Genomic DNA, 19,081 nt, shown 5'->3' with positions numbered 1-19,081 from the left:
TGTTAGGTATGTTAATTTGCCACCACCCTTGCATTTACTGTTGAAGCTGGATGGCCTGTTGAGTCAGAGATTGTTAGGGCCTTGGCTGGTCACAGCTTCCCTTCTATTGTGGAGGCTAGACGATCGCTCACTGGCTGAGAGCTGGGAGTGACCCCAGATGTCCCAACGTGACGCTGCATTTGGAAGTTCACAAACAGGTTTTATATCAGTGCATCTATCACAGAGGTAAAGCAAGGCAGTAGACTCCATGTCTACGTTGTGTAGCTGCGAGCCCCTCTCTGCTTCTTGAGGTCACAGTGCCCTCAGCGAGTGCAGTCTTTCTAAGCTTCCAGTCCCCTTTGCATAAAACATAGTAATTACCATGGGGCTTGAAGAGAAAGCATAAGTGGATGTGTTTTGGAAACCTTTAAGTGCCCTGTGACTGTGACTAGTATAATTTCTTAATAAGCTTGTTGATCTGTCGGATCCTCCACAGGGCCCAGTTATCAGCTAAATGATCCCGATAAGTACAGTCCTTGACCCAACTCCCAAAAAACGCGCATAAAAGGAGCTGGATGAGGCAGAGATGCGTTTCTCTCTTGGCAGGGTTGGTTGACAGGCTTGGGTGGGGGTGGCATGAGCGGGAGTGAGTCAAGATGGCAGAAATGTAAGAAGCATATGCTACAGAGTTATTTTGTTTCTTACCTTTGTGATTGTATCAAGTTTTAACTTGAGTTAATGCTTCAAGGTGGCTGCGGTGCAGAATTCCAGGTATCAGACCTGGGTTTGGACTTCACTGGTTACCATGAACACATCAGTCTTTCTTAACCTTGTTGTTTTTTTTTTTTCATTGATTAAAAAAGAAAACCTAATATCTACTTCTAAGCAGTTATAATTTGAGATTTAGTGTGAATCCATCTCTTTTTTTCATACTTTTAAAAACTGATTCTCTGTGAATCATGCCGTGTACCCAGATCCCACTCATTCCCCTCACCCTTGTAACGCTGCCCCCACAAGGAAAAAAATCTCGCTGTGAAAGCCGCAGTGTGTCATGGCATGTCACACTGTATATCCTTTTGTACAAATGGCTTTACTTGAGAATGATCATTACAATGCTTGGTCTGGTTTGAGGCCTCTGGCTTCTGCTACACCATCAATACTGGACCCTCACAGAGACTCTTCTCGGATGTCCTGCTGTGTCACAGAGGTCCTGCAGCATGGTTCTGCGGGACCGGCCCCTTCACCAGCTCCAGCAGCTCATAGGTGGGGTAGATGTTGGGGTGAGCCAGCTCAAAGCCCTGGATCTGGACCTCATAGTAACTGAGTTGGTTGGTCAGCCCCCCAACTCTTCTGTGCCCATGACGCTGGGACCAGCTCTCCTGCACGGCACAGGCTAAGGGCAGGGCTAGCTCTCCCTCATGCCACTGGGACCAACTCCCCTCTTATTGTCTTGTAGTTGCCTCTACAAACTTCTGATGCATTACCACTTAGATGCTTAAATATTTATTTACACATTTTATTTATACACAGTATTCTTGGGGAATTCAGGGTACTCACAGGAACCAAGTCTGTATTATGAAATATGTGTATTGGATTCTCAGTATCTCTAGATTCCATATCTATGAATTCAAAGTATTTTTTTCAAATTGTATCTATAAACTGGGAAATAGTTCATCCCATAGAACACTTTCCAGGCAAGCATGGGGACCTGAGTTTGATCTCCAGACCCCACATGAAAAGCCAGGTGATGTACTAGACAGGCAAAGACAGGATTCCTGAGGCTTCCTGGCCAGCCCATCTGCTTGCATGAGCAAGTTCAGTGAAAAACCCTGTCTCAGAAAATAAGGTGGAGAGTGATTGTGTAAGAGAGTGGATATTGGCTTTGCAGAGGCCGCTGTTCCCTCTCGCCGCTTGCTGCAGCCATGGTCAGCCCCACCGTGTTCTTCGACACCGCGGCCGATGGCGAGCCCTTGGGCCGCGTCTCCTTCGAGCTATTTGCAGACAAAGTTCCAAAGACAGCAGAAAACTTTCATGCTCTGAGCACTGGAGAGAAAGAATTTGGATATAAGGGTTCTTCTTTCACAGGATTATTCCAGGATTCATGTGCCAGGGTGGTGACTTCACACGCCATAATGGCACTGGCAGCAGATCCATCTACGGAGAAAAATTTGAGGATGAGAACTTCATCCTGAAGCATACAGGTCCTGGCATCTTGTCCATGGCAAATGCTGGACCAAACACAAACGGTTCCCAGTTTTTTATCTGCACCACCAAGACTGAGTGGCTGGACGGCAAACACGTGGTCTTTGGGAAGGTGAAAGAAGGCATGAACATTGTGGAAGCCATGGGGCGTTTTGGGTCCAGGAACGGCAAGACCATAAAGAAGATCACCATTTCCGACTGTGGACAACTCTAATTCTTTTGACTTGCGGGCTTCTTACCGACCAGACCATTCCTTCTGTAGCTCAGGAGAGCACCCCAGCCCCATGTGCTCGCAGTACCCTGTAATCTCTGCTCTCACTGAAGTTCTTTGGGTTCCATATTTTCCTCATTCCTTTTCAAGTCTAGCTGGATTGCAGAGTTAAGTTTATGATTATGAATAAAAACTAAGTAAGAAAGAGAGAGAGAGGGCTGGAGAGATGGCTCAGAGGTTAAGAGCATTGCCTGCTTTTCCAAAGGTCCTGAGTTCAATTCCCAGCAACCACACGGTGGCTCACAACCATCTATAATGAGGTCTGGTGCCCTCTTCTGGCCTTCAGGCATACACACAGACAGAATATTGTATAATAAATAAATAAATAAATATTAAAGAGAGAGAGAGAGAGAGAGAGAGAGAGAGAGAGAGGGGATATCAACCTCTGGCCTCCACATGCGTGCGACACACATTTACACCCACTCACAAACACATATACACCCATGCACCAAACACAAGAATGTTCTCTCTCTCTCTCTCTCTCCCCCTCTCTCTCTCTCACACACACATTCAAATTCTCTCTCCCTTTCTCTCTCTCTCTCTCTCGCACACACACACACACATTGCATGTAGACTGAACATGTATGGACTTTCTTTTATTACTTATTCTCTATACAAAATCACAATTGGTGTTGGTCATTACAGATGGAGATGATTTATAGTATATTAGGTGGGAAGAAATAGAAAATTATATGTTAACATTCCATCATTTAATGTAAAGAACTGGAGCTTGGTAGATTTTATTATCCAAAGGAGACAGGGCCAATGTGCCTGGAACCAGCCCTTCTGGAATACATTGGGTGACCATGGTGCTTGGACTTGGTAAAGGAAAGAATCCGTTCCTTCCTTCCTCCCTCCCTCCCTCCTTTCCTCACTCACTCCTTCCTCCTTCCCTTCCTTCCTTCTTTCCCTTGAGACAGGGTTTCTCTGTGTAGCCTTGGCTTGCCTGGAACTCATTTATAGACTAGACTGGCCTCAAACTCACAAGAGATCCGCCTGCCTCTGCCTCCTCAGTGGTGAGATTTAAAGTCTGTGCCATCTCGTTCAGGAGTATCCTTTCAAACTGACTTTCTGTTTTAAAAATATTTTTGTTTATTCTTTGGCATACATGTATATAATGTATCCTGATGTGTCCACCCTGAACACCCCACTCAAACTGACTTTCTTGATCTATGGATGATGGAGAGGGAACAGTGATCAAATCAATCAGGAAATCACCAGATACACACTTATTTGGTTAAGGTAGTTTCAGGTGTATAGTGAGTTTGAAATAACTTAGAATTCTGCATAAAGACTGCTTGTAGTTTAGTAATAACTTCTCTTCCTTTGAGTTTCAGTTGATTAGTGACTTTAGGGACCTTGCAAGTTTTTAGCATTTCGTCAGCCGGGCAGCCGGCAGCCATGGCAGCTTTTCAGCCTCCTGGTGTCATCGAGGACCAGAGTTACATCAACTGGGTGGCAGGTGCTTCTCAGGGCCTGTGCTGGGCAGGGCGTTAGAACAGAATGCTGAAGAAATGTGTTTATTATATGCATGTTTCTTTAACCTACCTCGTCACAGCTTCTGGGCTTACGTTAATCCTCCATTCCAGTTAGAATGACCTTCTCGCCAGTCCCTTAAGCTCTGCTGCTCACCGCCTTTGTTCTCCTGGCTCTCATCTTGTCTGACTGGCCTCCCAATCCTGCCTGCTTCTGCCTGTGGCCTCCTGCAGCAGCCACTTGTACCGCAGTACTTACAGCTTTCTGTCTCGTGTTCAGTTTGGTTTCTAAAAGCATTTTCCTCCCGATTGTAACCCTTTGAAGGCTGTATCATGAGTTCATTTTGCCTCACAGAGTGTTGTAGCAAATGCAGCATTTAGGTGTGCTGTCTGGAGTTAGACAGATAGGACTTTGAGACCATGTCCTGTCACCAACTGTGTGACGTTGAACAGATTATTTAGCTTCTCTGAGCAACTTTCTTCCTTTATAAAGTAGAAGTGATGCTTTGTAATAATGTACAATACTGCATTAAAAATATATAAATAAAAGGACTGTAGAGATGGCTCAGCACTTAAGAGCACTACCTGCTCTTCCAGAGGTCCTGAGTTCAATTCCCAGCAACCACATGGTGACTCACAACCATCTGAAATGGGATCTGATGTTCCCTTGTGGCCTGCAGGTAGACATGCAGACAGAACACTCATACATTTAAAAAATATATAAATAATATATAACACCACTGTAATAAATGCCCTGTCAAGGTTCAGGGGATGTGGCTCAGCTGGTCGAGTGCTCACCTACATGAATGAGTGAGGCCCCGAGCTTGATCCTCCCAGCACTCCAGAGGTGGAGGTGGGAGGACCAGAAGCTCAAGGGCACCGCAGGATACATAGGGAATCAAGGCTAACGTGGGATACTGAGACCCTATTTAAAAAAAATTAAAACACTTTCTTTATTTATTTATTTATTTATTTATTTATTAAGCCACCAGTGGTTTAACGAGCACGCGTTTGTTAGGCACTGTACTGGATCCCACATCCTGGGAGCTGACACAAAAAACCAGATAGCCCTCTGTCTTTATATTTATATTTTATATCTGTGTGCTTTATGAATCAATGAAAAAAATGGGCAACAATGTATAATTATAAATATGGTAAGCAAAGAAGCAGCCACAGGAGAGTAACTGGCAGAGGCCCTTTATCTGGGACTCTAAGGACTTGTTGAGCCCTTGTTTAAACTGATACGGAAGATGAATGGGATTCTGCCAGGAGGAACACCCCAGGCAGGGAACAGCGTGTTCATCAGGCCTGGGGTAAGGAAGAGCTTGGTGTACCCAAGATCTGGAAGAAAGCCAGTGTGGCATAGCAGAGGGAGAGGGACTAAGTCCTCACACCCATGTGTGAGCAGCCAGCTTTATGGTCCTGCCAACAGGGCCGGCAGCTAGCACATGGCTCTCCTTCATTGGCCTTGCTTTGAATCAGGACTTGGTTGTAAAAAACGAAATGGTAAACACTGTGAGATGAACCTCACTTACTGGGGAGGACTAGAAATGAATTGCTTCAAGAAATTGGATTTAAAAAAAAGAAAAGCCTGCTCCTTAAAGTGCCAAAGATTTTGTTCTTTTTAATGATTTTTTTTTCAAAATTTCTTGGCCTTTTTAGTCAGTCTATCTCATGGCCTTGGAGCATTAAGAACTGGATCAGGCTACCCCAGAATTCACGTCACCTTAATGTGGTGTTTGTTTAATGCTTACAGGGCTATCCAAAGATGTAGGGCTGTTTTCTCCAGTATTCACTGGCCTGTATTCTCGGGCTGAGCACTGCAGTCTGCTTGCTTAAGATTTTGTTTGCCTGTTTGTTTATTCTGCAAAAACTCTGTTCTCCTTGCCACATCCTGCCCCTTCCTGCTGCTGTCCCTGGCCATCTCTAGGTGCACCCCTCCCCAAATTTAATTTGTTTCCTCCATAGGCGAAGAGGACAGGTTTAGGTGAATTGAATTAGAATGATAGCGTGCAGTTTTCCCACTCAGGGCTAATGCATAACTTCTTAATGCATAGCTTCATGATGCATGCATTATGCTGCACTGGAGGTATGCAGCACTTCCTCTCCCAGAGTGCTCTGCTCCTCTGAGTATCCAGATAATGCAGGTAGCTCTTGTAACATGGCTATTGGGATTAGGGGGCCAGTTTGTTGATTTAAAAAAAAAAATTCCCAGCTCCTTAGCCTTAGGAGGGAAACCGCGAGGGTAGCGCGTTGCTGAGTCACAGAACAGCAGAGACGTCGCCACTGCGGCTCCCTCCCCCCACCACCACGCGGTTAGGCAGTATTGCCCGAGTTCACAGGGCTTCTGGCAGAGCTGAAAATAAACCCGGGCCACCTGATTATTCGCCCAGTGTTCTCCCTGTCGTCCTGCCTCTCCGAGAACTCTGAATAATTGAATAGATTTTGAAAACCTGCATTTTTTTCTTTAATGTCTAGGTTGGGTTTTGTTGTTTTTTTTCATTTCTAAGAATAGCTTCCATGAGAACTGGAACATTTGTGATCTTATTTTTGGCCCGTGTTTTCCGATTCTAGCAATGCCTTGTTTGACAGAACTAAATTCTGTAAAAATTGTCTTCCTGCCCACAAAAGTGTTGGTTGCAGACCCTTCCTGCATGTCATGCATCCGGTCCCTGTGTCCTCTTGTTGGCAGTTGGGAGCCTGAGTCTGGATTTCCAGTCTTTGTAGGCTCACCCATGAAAGCCGCGCCACTGGACTCTTAGCCCTGTGTGTGGAGGAGGAGGATTCATTTTCACCCTCAAGGAAATGGATTCCCAGGAGGGATGATCTGTGCCCCCTTCCTCCCCAGTTGGTCCCCGGCCTAGGCAGGATGCGCGTTCTTAGAGCCGCGTTCCATGCAGACAGGCATCGTCTGCAGATCGTCTGACATGTTTAGCCCTGGTGCCTACATTTCTGCAGCAGAGAAGTCTGTTTACAGAATCCGAGTGCACAGACCCAGAACCTGTATTATCCCCGCGTCTCCCCCAGGGCTCAGAATAGGCTCAAGCACACGATGGCTGCAGCCCAGTAGTCGGCCCTTTGCAGTTACAGGTTCTGCGTTCACAGATTCAACTAATTTTGAATTTAAAAATTTCAGAATTTTTTTTTGCCTATACTGAACATATACAGATGTTTTTGTTGTCAGTTTGTCTTCAGTAACCTGGTGCGACTGTTTATTGTATTTAGCATTTACAACATATAGGTAATCTAGAGTGGATTTAAGGAGCAGGGGATATGTGGGGTTATATCTAAACACTATGACATTGGATTTAAGGAACTTGGGCATCATGGACGTGGTATCCACAGGGGTCCAAGAGTCCATCCCTCATGGATACTGATGGGCATGGTTTGTTGAAGGAAGGCAAGTCTCCTCTTTACTTGCCAAGAGAGGCTGCTCCTGACTGTAACATGGCAGAGCCTCAGCCTGCAGCCCACTCTGGTGAGCTGGTCTCAGGCTCACTGGGGCAAATGTTAAGTCTTTCAGCATTTGACTTTTAAATCAGGTGTAACTAGATAGGCACAGATTTCTCATGATTGAGTTTTGCCAAGCAAAATGACTCTATGGACCAGCATCAAGTTCTCCCAGCTTATAGTAACAGTGACTTAATTAGGCTTCCAATTTAATTAGATGTGAAGATGAAGTTATTTCTGTGAAGAGTCTTGTGTTTTGTAGGTCTTTCTTCACCGCTGACGGAACCACAGATTATCCACGTGACTGCAGAAGGGGACATTGTGTTTCCCATGGTCTGAAGTGTGTGGGCCTCCTGAGCTAAGTCGGCAGGAAGTGGGTGGGTGAGGCTGGCATCATCAACTCTGAGATGGGCATCGTCAGAGACTGGAGCAACATACTGTCCCTAATTTCTAGCATGGTTAGAAAGGTTTCCTGAAAACCTGTTCCACAGTCAGATGGTAACTACTGATGCCCGCCAGTGAGTTCCTGCTGCCCAGAGCTCCCCTGGTTCCTAGAGTTCCAGCAGAGTGAACAAAGAGCTCAGAGAGTGAGCAGGAAGGTAGATCAGTGCATCCAGGAATGACAGGGTTAGGAAGCCAATTCAGCAATCTGCCTTTCATGGAGGCTGCCAGTGTTCTTCAGACTCCGTGTGGCTGGAGCTCTCTGACCCTGTCCTTAAGTCTTCTGATGCATCTGTCTGTTAACCAGGGAGACAAAATAAGAATAAACTAATACGGGCCATGGCTGGACAAATGGCTCATTTCTCTAAAGAGCATTTGCTGCTCTTACAGAGCGTCCAAGTTGAGTTCCCAGCACTACGCTGGGTGGCTCACAAACCACATAGCACTGAAAGTGATAAAGAGGAACGTGTCCCATAAATTCTACTGTTCATATTTTATTTTATTATTTTATGTATGTGGGTGTCTTGCCAGTATGTATGTCTGTGTACCACATGTGTGCCTGGTGCCTGCAGAGGCCAGAAGAGAGTGTTGGGTCCCCTGGAGCTGGGGTTACAGACATTTCAGGGCTGCCATGTGAGTGTTGGCAATCAAACCCATGCCGTTCATAGTTTAAATGGAATTCTTCCAGATATTTTTTTTTTCAATAAGAAAGGATTGTGGAAAAAATTTTTCATGGGTAACACAGTGTCTACTTCTGCGGTCATGTGGATAACACGTGGTTCTGTTTGACCCAGGCTGACCTTGAATTTGTGATCTTACTGCCTCTACCTTGCAAGTGCTGTGGTTACATGCCTGCCTCCCCACACCTGATGAGATCCTTGCTTTTTCTGGTTGATTTGGAAACTCTTAATCTAACAATATTTTGCCATAGCACAAATATTTTTTCCAAGCTTTTTTCAACCATCTCTTTGGAGTATAAATATATCATTTCAAAAATAGTCCAAGTAAATCCTCATAGGTTCTGGGTTTTGTATCATTTTTGCCCACAGTCTTCTGAGGAATTATAGACGTATTCATTCTGTTCCAGCATGCTTAAGCCTCTGCTCCATTTAGAACAGGAGAGGGAAGTTAAGAGTCAGCATTTTACGTATTCCCCAGCTCCTTTGCCACTGACCGGAAGTGCTACCCTTGTCGTCTGCTAAGGAAACTGTGTCCGCTCCTGCTCTCCTTTGCCCCAGTGATCTCTCTCATCTGTTCCTAGGCCAGTAGCTGGAACAGGAAATGAATAAATCTTTCTGGAAACTGCAAGCATTTCATGTTCACTTGCTCCTAAAAGAATCAACCTGATCTTGGCTGACCTCTTGACTGGTGGGCCTCCGGCATGCTGTACGCTTGAGTACCTGAGTGCTCTGTGCTTCCTCTGGATTCTAGTTTTGGCTGAGTAATAAACAGCATATTTACAAAGTTTTTAATTTTATTTATTCCGGCCTTTTCTGGAGTATGCATTTGACCACACAGCTCGTGTCCTCTTTGTGCTGAATTATTCAGGATTCTAGGTTAGACTGATAGCCTGCTGTCTACCAGAGAGAGAGAGTTACTTCAGCTTGCCCTACATTTTAGGGACTTGTGCACAACTAACATGTAAATTTAAAAAAAAATTAAAACTAGGATTTTGTTACCTACTTGGAGCTGGCCTTGAACTAATTTCTCCTGCCTGGACCTCTAGAGTACTATCACAGGTATATGTCCCCCACCACACGTTGCCAGAGATAGACACTCACTCGCTTTTCTGTTTGCTGGCTCCCCTACTTCTAAATGTTATTATGAAGTTCGGGACTTTACTTCTAGAATATTCACTGGGAATACCATAAGAGCTTTTGAGTTTTACTGAAAGAATTATTGTGGTGGTGGCTCACGCCTCTAATCCCAGCACTCGGGAGGCAGAGACAGGCAGGTGTGTCTGAGTTTGAGGCCAGCCTGGTCTACAGAGTGAGTTTCTGGACAGCCAGGGCTGTTACAGAGAAGCCCTGTCTTGAAAACAACAACAACAACAATAAAAAAAAAATGAGCCAATGGGTCAATTATTTTCAGCTCATTCTACTACTGAACATCATTCCTGGCTGATAAATGATACATGGCCTCCTCTCAGCTTTCACTGGGTCGGTCTTTTAAACGGAAACACTGTTTCTCAAGCATCAGACACTTTTTTTCCTGTGTTTTCATTCTCTTTCTGGTTTAAACTTAATGTGATTTATTCTGACCTTGAAATTATTTTAATGTGTGGTTATTAGCATTTACTGTATACTTAGCTCTACTTGGTGATATTAATAACATTTCACTTGTGTTTTCCACATCAGTTATTTGTCTTGTTGCTCACAAAACACCGGACCGAGCAGCTTAGAGGAGGCGGTGTTGGTTTTCCTCACATTGGAGGGTACATGCCCATCATGATGGGGGAGTCGTGGCTAGCAGGCACTTGGAAAAATTGCATCCCAGTCAGGAAGCAGAGAGAGATAAATGCTGGTGTTCCACTTGTTTCTCCTTGTTCTTTAGTCCTAGCCCCAAGTACAGGAAATAGGGCCACCCACATGTGGGCAGCTCTTCCCACCTCAGAGAATCTAATCTACAGATGTCTCACAGATAGGACCAGGAGATTTGTTGCCATGCTGATTCTAAATCCTATCAAGTTGACAATTGAGATGAACCCTCCCTGTCACCTTTGGAAGGTTTTTAGAAGACTTGCATCTATGCCCTGTGTGTTCTGCCTGTGCACCTGCCTTCCGGCATCTGTTCCCACCTCTGTGTACGCAGGTCTTCATTTGTACCGCATCATGATGTCTGCATTAAGAATTCATGGCACAGTGCAGAGAGTGCAGCTCTGTGCAGAGCACTGGCCTAGCAAATACAAGGCCCCCTGTCCAACTGGATTGAAAAAATTGTAATTTGAAAAGTGAACAAATATGTAAATAGTCTTAATTCAAGAAATGACCATATGAGATATGAGAGTAATGTCTAGAAAGAGATCACCTTGAGCGTTGGTAGCTATGGACTAGAACAGCCAGGTTTTTGTTTTTTTCAGAAAGATTGGACTTAGGTACCTTCAGATCTTTTCCACTCGTTCAGACCCTTCCTTATCACTTCAAAAGGAAAACATTCAAGCTGGGCAAGCTGATACCTGTTGGTAATCACATTACTCAGGAGGTCATCTGTAGGTAGGGGATTTGTAAGTTCAAGACCAGCTGGGACTATAGCAAGACCTTGTCCCAGATATATATGTGTGTGTGTGTGTGTATTAGATTATAAGATAGCATTTTGACTGGGACTGCAGGTTTGGCTGTCATGTCTGGCACCCCCCTAGCTTTGGGGTTGTCTTGTTCTTTAGGGAACAAACTCTACTGTCACCCTTGTTCCTTTGTATATACACATCTTCTGGACATTTTCAAGACTTTTCTCCCCAGTGGCTTCAGACAATTTGAGAATGATGAGCCATGATGTGGTTTTCATCATCTTTCCTGTGCTGAGGGTCTGGGAGTTTGTCTAATCTCTGGTTTTATAGCTTTAATCAAAATGAAGGAGTTTGGTTGGTTTTTGAGATGGGGTCTTGCTAAGTAACATTGGCAGGCCTGGAGCTCATAGAGATCTGCCTGCCTCAGCCTTCTGAATTCTGGGCTTACATTGGGAGCTATTTGTTTCTTTTTTCTGCCCCTGTACCCCAAACCTTCTCTGGATGTCAGGTCTGTCTGTGTAACTCCCGGTGTCAGACGCTGCCTCACAGCTCAGTGCGCTCTCTTCGTTTCCTCGGCGCTCATTTCTCTGTTTCCACCTCAGCTGGATTGTATTGGGTTTTCCTCAGTTCTCTAACTCCTCTGCATTGCCTAGCCACCTTTTGATCTACCCACCTGTTTATTTTTCGTTGTACACTTGATAATTCTTATTTCTACAAATCTGGCTTGGGCATTTTTCTTTTCTGTTCTCTTCTCTCATTTTTCTCCTCTTTTCTTTTGTTAGACATTGTCTCCCTATGTAGTACAGGGTGACCTCAAAGTTGAGATCCTCCTGCCTCTATCTCCCAAGTGCTGGTGTCATAGGCCTGTGCCACCACAGTTGGCAGATTTGGGTCTTGTGTGCCTTTATTTAACCCAGCCAACCTGCCCTTTAACTCTTGAGCACCTGGAATGCAGTTAACAACTGTTTTGATGCCGTGTATACTAATTCTATTACTTGTATTTCTGGGTATTTTTGATTTTTTTCTTACTACTGGTTATGTTTTTTTGCTCTTTGTATGACTGCATTTTTTTAAAAATGGAATCTTGGATATTGTGAGTTTTGTTTTGTTTTGTTTTTCAAGACAGGGTTTCTCTGTGCAACTATCCTGGCTGTCCTGGAACTCACACTGTAGATCAGGCTGGCCTTGAACTCACAGAGATTCACCTGCCTCTGCCTTCTGAGAGCTGGAATTAAAGGCGTGCACTACCACTGCCTGACTGGATATTGTGATTTTTTTCCTAAGATTTGTTTTTATAATTTTTAATTCTCTCTCTCTCTCTCTCTCTCTCTCTCTCTCTGTGTGTGTGTGTGTGTGTGTGTGTATGCATGTCAGTGGTCACAGAGGCCAGCGGCATTAAATTCCCCATAAGTTGGAGTCATAGGTGGTTGCAGACCATCTGATGTTGGGGCTTGGACTCAAACTCAGGTCCTCTCGAAGAACAGTACGAGCTCTTAATCTCTGAACCATTTCTCCAACCCAAAATATTATAAATTTTATCATAATAAATGACTTAGGCATTTTTATTATATTCTTTTTAATTAAAAATGTTATTTTTAATTAAATAACATTTAATTAAACACATGGATGTGGGGAAATCAGAGGACAACCTGTGGGATCCCATCTGTCCTTCCAGCATGTGTGTCCCAGGGACTGTACTTAGGTCCTCATGCTGGTGGTAGGCGCCTACTGAGATACCTTGGTGTCCTGTGAATGTTCTTGAACACAGTAGCTTTCTGGGACACAGTCGTTTCTAACGCCACAGTAAAGTTTTGTAAGTGCTCCATCCTCTTGCCATGTGAAGTCTTTCTCTGTGAGTCTGGGGAACAAGACATGTTGCTGGTTCTGTGTGGGGTCCAGACATTGTCCTTTCTGGACCCCATAGCTGACTCCCAGCTCTTGGGCATTTTCCTCACATAGATGGATACTGGTCGGTCTTCATCAAAGACTTGGCTGGTTGGCTAGCCCCTGTCAGTTTTCTGTTGCCATAACTCAGCGCCACAGCCCGGATAATTCTTAATAGATGCGTATTCAGCACACAGTTGCAGATGCTGGAAACCATTAAGACACCTGGTGTTTGCGTCTTGCTGCAGCATAGCATGCAGAGGCTTTCCATCATGGGATGAAACAGAGCAGATACTCTGGCTTATAAGTTCGTCCTGTTCTTGGGGAGCTATTAATGTCACCATAGGGACTCTACTAGTTCTTATTACCCCTAGAAGAGCTCTCAGGGGGTGTGGTTAAACCACCACAGCCCTCCTAAGTTCTCTTTCTATACATCTCTCCCCTCTCTAGTCTTCTACCCTATGAACTCTGGCCTTTGGTTTTCCCACAATAGCATGGATTTTATTTTGTTTTTGTTTTTTTTGGTTTGTTTTTAGAGACAGAGTTTCTCTGTGTAACTCTGGCTGTCCTGGAACTTGCTCTGAAGACCAGGCTGGCCTAGAACTTACAGAGATCTGTCTGTCTGCCTCTGCATCCCGAGTACTGGGACTAAAGGTGTTGTGCCACCACTGCCCAGCTAACACGATTTCTGGTTTCCACACACAACCGGTTTCATTTCCGCAGTGTGCCTTCAGCATAGGTCCCCTTTCTAACACAGTGACCTGGAAATCCCAGGGAGTAAGCTATGGACTTTATAGGACTCTCTGTTTATCTCCTTCTGTGGACCATTGTCTTTCACCCGCTGTGTGGTAGCTAGTAAACTTGTTTCCCATGGTCTTTCCTTCTGCATTTTCAAGGGAGGGCGAATGTCCCCACCATCCTCTTGGCCAGCCGCAGAAATTCCTTTAGGAGCGAGGTCTGATCTCCCATCCTTATGATTATTGCGGGGGGGGGAGAATTAAATAGATCTGGCTTTTGTTTTCACTCCCTCCTCCTTTTTAGGGCTTCTCAAGGGCTGTTAAAGAGAATAGATTGGTCAGGCATGGTGGTACATGCCTCCCAGGACAAGGAAGGCAGAGACAGGCAGGTATCTATAAATTCAAAATCTTGGTTCACAAATTGAGTTTCAGATCAGTCAAAACTACACAGTGAGACCCTGCTTTTAAAAAAAAAAAAAAGAAAAGAAGAGCCAGGCATGGTGAGTCTTTAATCCCAGCACTCAGGAGGCAGAGGCAGGCAGATCTCTGAGTTCAACATCAGCCAGGTCTACAGAGTGAGTTCCAGGACAGGCAGGGCTACACAGAGAAACTCTATCTTGAAAAACTAAAAAAGAAAAGAAAACTAGACTCCATCTTTGTTGAGCACTTCTCACACACTCCGCTGTATGTGTCAGCTGTTAAAACGTGGAGGCTCCATCTCCGCACCAGGTGAGCTTCAGACCCAGCGAGAGGACGACAGGGCAGGACTTGTGGAACGTGACTGGAAAGGCTCCTGATGCCAGCCTCCAAGCTCCATCCGTGCACACATATGGCACTCATGTAACACCTACCCACAGGATGCACACACATGGCACACTCATGTAACACCCACCCACAGGATATGGTTAGATTAGAATCTGTAGCCTTTTGCGGACAGCAGGGAATTAGTCCCTAACCAGGGCCGGGTTGTCCAGCCTTTCCTTAACACTGTGTTTCTTCCCTGTGAACGAGCAGGACTGAACCTGGACTCTGGGTGCCTGTCCTCCTTTGCTTTCTGTGGCTGTGATAAACACCACAGTCAAAAGAAGCAACATGGGCAGGAGAGAGTTCATTTCGCCTTACAGCTTAACAGCCCATGGTGAAGAGAACCATGCACGAACTCGAGGCAGGAGCTTGAAGACAGGAACTGAAACAGACCCCATTCAGACACCTTTCACTAACCCAGGGAATGCCTGCTGGGGTAGCATTGCCCACAGCGAGCTAGGCCTCCTCCATCCATTAGCTATAACATGAAGGGGCCTGCTTGTTGGGGTTTCTATCTCGCCTGGTACCCCACAGCCGGCAAGCCCCAAAGAAAATCACACACAGGTCTATATAGGTCATAAAACTGATTGGCCCATTAGCTCAGGCTTCTTATTAACTCTTGTAGCTTATATTAACCCATTGTTCTTATCTACATTAGCCACATGGGTCAGTACCTTTCACAGCAGGGCAGGTCACATGTTGCTTCTTCGGTGATCTGGGCTGGACTGGAGGAATGGGCTTCCTCCTTCCCAGCATTCTCCTGTTCTACTTCCTGTCTGGTTACCCACCTGTACTTCCTGACTGGCCAATCAGCATTTATTTTAAAACATGATTGACAAAATACAGACAATTATCCTGCACCAATTAGCAATCAAGAAGATGCCCCCACAGGCCTGCCCACTGGCCAATCTGATCTAGCAAGTCCTTAGTTAAGGGCCCCTCTTCCCAGGAGTTTCTAATTTGTGTTAAGTTGACAAAAACTGACCACCAGAGCATGCAATCTCCCGGACAGTCTCCCGGATCTGCCTTCTTTCCATGGGAACTTTTCCCCCCTGCTTGAGCTCTGGCCAGGCTGTCAGATCTGATTTCGTTTTCTCTTTTAATTTCGGGATGTAATGAGTATGTTAAAGCATGAACTACAACAGATGAGTCACGTCTTATGTAGGCAGATGAGTGTTTCCATGAGCTTGTACATTTTCAAAAGCAAATGTTAAATGGTTAATGGGAAGGGGTGGGACAGAAGGTCAAGGGTAACAGAAAGCCGCAATTACAGTTAATAAGTCTGCCCTGTATTTTCAAGGGAGCTCTTAAAAATAAGCTAGGTCAATTACCATTTTAGCTGTTTAGATGAGGGCGAGGCTGCCAGTGGCATCCAGTGGCTCTTGTTCCTAGACTGAGCAGTAAGAATGTGGATAACGTGTGTTCATGCACTGAGTCATGTGTGCAGCAGAATACCGTATAAAAAGTGCAAACGCTGGCCCTTATTGTCTCAAGCTGACAAAACTATGGTCTGATGAAGACAAGAGCTCCAGTGCAGTGGATAATGAAAGTTTTCGTTTATTCTAGTCAGCTGTTACAACCAGACCCTCCCTTGGAGGGGGGGCGGGTACTCACATTTAGGTGATGATCGGTACAGGTGGTACCCTGGCTAGCCCTGCTCCTCTTCAAGGGACTCGTTGCTGTAATTTCAGGCGCTTTCTTGTCTCCCGAGAGACCGTGTGGTCTTGCTCTGTGTGAGACATGTAAGGCGCACTGTCGTTCTGTGAGGTTCTTGTTCCAGGAGTCTCTAGCTGCCCTGCTTTCCCCCAGATGCTCAGCAAATTGTGTATGAATAGCCCTTCTGTCCCTTGGTGGCTTCTAGCTCGGCCCGAGCACCCGAGAGTTAACCAGCGTTTACTGAGCAAGCCCTGTACGCAGCACGAGTACTATTTATGGAGCATGCATGTTCGGCTGGGTCTTTTGACCTCAAAGGCACTTTGCATCCAGAGGGGAAATGGCACAGACGGACTTAGAGCCCAGTCAGGCCCACAGAGAAAATTTGGAGATAAGCGAAGCAATTTGTGTTGAGGGTTCTTCCTCTCCCTGCTTCTCTGTTGGGACTGGTGGCTTGAATGACCGAGTAGCTGGCATCAGACCGTTTATAGGCATGCTCTATTTTGAGATGGAGGTTGTGGTTTGGGAAGGATATGTTATAATCATTTTCAACAAATGCTTATTGAGTGTGCACAGAGAACACCAAGAAATAGAAAGTTCCCCCTCTGCTGGAAACTGGGCTCACATCTGGGAGCACTGGACACGTTGAGGATGCATAGGTGGAGTTGGCTATGTCTTCCTAAGTTAAAGGTCGTCAACCTTTGCAGAAGTATGTACTGAGCTACCATGGAGTGGGGTTTAGGGTAGTGGCGTGTGTCAGGAAAAGGAAGGACCTTCATTTTGGTGTGTGTATGTGTGTGTGTGTGTATATTGTGATTTCTGTATGCTTAGAAGTCTTTTCAGATTATTACAATGCCTCTTGAATTATTTTATTATCTTAATAAGTGATAAAGACTAGGAGATTAAACATTAACCTGAAATATCTCTGTGTGGTGAATTCTGAATGACATATTATCCTTTATTGTACTTCTTCATACTGTTTACATTTTCAGTGACGAACGTATTTTATTTTATTGGTTTATTTTGGTTTTTCAAGACAGAGTTTCTCTGCAGCTTTGGTGCCTGTCTTGGAACTCCCCTCTGTAGACCAGGCTGGCCTCGAACTCACAGAGATCCACCTGTCTCTGCCTCCTGAGTGCTGGGATTAAAGGTATGCACCATCACCTGTCTATTTGTTTTTTTTATAAATAGAAGATGGAAGTGTTTGGGCGTTGCTGTCTTTTTGCACGTTTCCAGATGTAGTACACCATCTTTCCCTGTCTGTCCCCGATTCCCAGCACAGCTCTCGTAAGGTTTATTATGAATCTGTTGTCGGCTGGACAGACAGAACAGAGCCAGTTGCTCCTTGCTTCTGCCTCCCAGTGCTTGAGCAGTTCAGCCTGGAAGCGGAGGAATCTGACCACTGACTGTCCAGCTGCACTGTGAAGACTGCTTGGCAAGCTCAGTTATGCCTATTGGGTTATAATTACGTCTGTCAGTGTGGGCTCTGAGCTCTTGTTTTTAAGCGCCCTAAGAATATTTTGCTATGTCTTTTTATTTAGCTCTGTTGGAGAAGCAATTAGACTTCCCCACCTCCCCATCTGGTGCAGTGAAGACTAACTCATCTGCTTGGCTTACTTTGTATGAGAGACTTGAAGCCTCTAAGGCATCTGCAATTTGGATGAAGTAGCTAAATCCTGTCCCGTCTCTCCCAGATTTTATTCTGGGAATCTGTGTCCCCTTGTTAATTATGAATTTAATTATGCAGAAGAGTAATAAAGGATTGGATAGCCTATCAGAGCGCTCATCTCTGGGGAAGAGTGATTCCGCCTATTTTAACAGCCACCAATTGCCTGTAGCTCTTCCTCTAGGGACAGGGCTTTATGAGACTTCTCCCATCCATGCTGAGATTTCAGCCAGTGTTGTCATTGTGGAGGGCTCATAGGTGGGCATATTGTTAAGATTTCATGGTGCAACGCTTTGTCATATATAGAAGATGCTACCTTGGAGCAACTATCCTGGTCCTCTGGCTTTCAGTCTTTTTGCTCCTTCTTGGGTGATGTACCCTGAGCTGTAGGTGTGGGGGTTGTGTTACAGATGTATCAATTGGGGTTGGACACTCCATGATCAGTTGTTGAGCAACACTAAATGGATTCAGCAGGATACACACACACACACACACACAGACTTAAAGAAGAGGTTGCAAAGTTGAGAGGGAATAAGGGGCCGGGCGGTAGTGGTGTATGCCTTTAGTCTCAGCATTCGGGAGGTGGGAGGCAGAATAAGGGAAACAGAGAGAGTTGGAAAGAGACGAGTTTGAAATGGAAATTATGTAAATAGAGCACTCGTGAATGACATTCTCAAAACAGCAAATGTAAAACGGTAATAAAGGTCTGAATATTTGAGGAAAGCAAGGACTGCCGGGAAGGATGACATTTCTAAACAAATTTCGTTTCCTTTTCTCTAATAGCATGTCTTTGATGACCTCAGTGGCTCGGTGTCCTTGTCCTGGGTTGGAGACAGCACTGGGGTAAGTAATATTCTAAACTCTTTCAATCAACCCAGATAATGTAGGTTGGGGCAGGTGTACACTAAATATTTTCTGAATGTGTCTTCAGCCTTAGTCACAGAAAATGTGTTTTCAGGACAAACTTTCAGGAAATTGTAGTTGGTTTGGCTTTGCTGTAGAACTGGGAACCAGTTGAAAGCAGTCTTAAGATTACTGTTACCCTGCTTGATAAGTTCAGTGGGGGGTAGGTATTAATTAACAGATTAATTAATGACTACATTAGTGAAAGGTACATGACAGCAATACCAGAAAACCGTGGAAGCCCAGCTCTGGTTTTGGAACACAGATTGTCAGGGCCAAGGAGATGCTCAATGGTCCATAGCAGCAAAAGACACCTTTTGTCCCCAGGCCCCTTAATATCAAGAGGAGCGAGAAAAGGAAGCAGGGGGTTGCTGTTACCTGAGAAGGGAA

The 19,081-nt window shown here is 45.0% G+C and overlaps 1 protein-coding gene and 1 pseudogene across 4 annotated transcripts in view; both read left to right on the top strand.

Moving 5' to 3' along the window:
• Window positions 1-19,081, top strand: part of Sort1 (sortilin 1) — an 83,195-nt gene that overhangs the window by 8,690 nt on the left and 55,424 nt on the right. For all 4 annotated transcript variants that reach the window (XM_085677827.2, XM_085677825.2, XM_085677826.2 and 1 more), the window contains exon 2: window positions 18,572-18,631. In XM_085677827.2, coding sequence (XP_085533953.2) covers window positions 18,572-18,631 — 60 coding nt within the window. The remainder of the gene's footprint in view (window positions 1-18,571; window positions 18,632-19,081) is intronic.
• On the top strand, window positions 1,876-2,555 carry LOC148119377 (peptidyl-prolyl cis-trans isomerase A pseudogene; annotated as a pseudogene).

The sequence above is a fragment of the Myodes glareolus genome, chromosome 17 (assembly GCF_982192425.1).
Source record: "Myodes glareolus chromosome 17, mMyoGla1.1, whole genome shotgun sequence".
Classification (NCBI taxonomy): domain Eukaryota; kingdom Metazoa; phylum Chordata; class Mammalia; order Rodentia; family Cricetidae; genus Myodes; species Myodes glareolus.
Note: the sequence above shows the minus strand (reverse complement) of the source record. Positions and strands in the feature narration are given on the sequence as shown.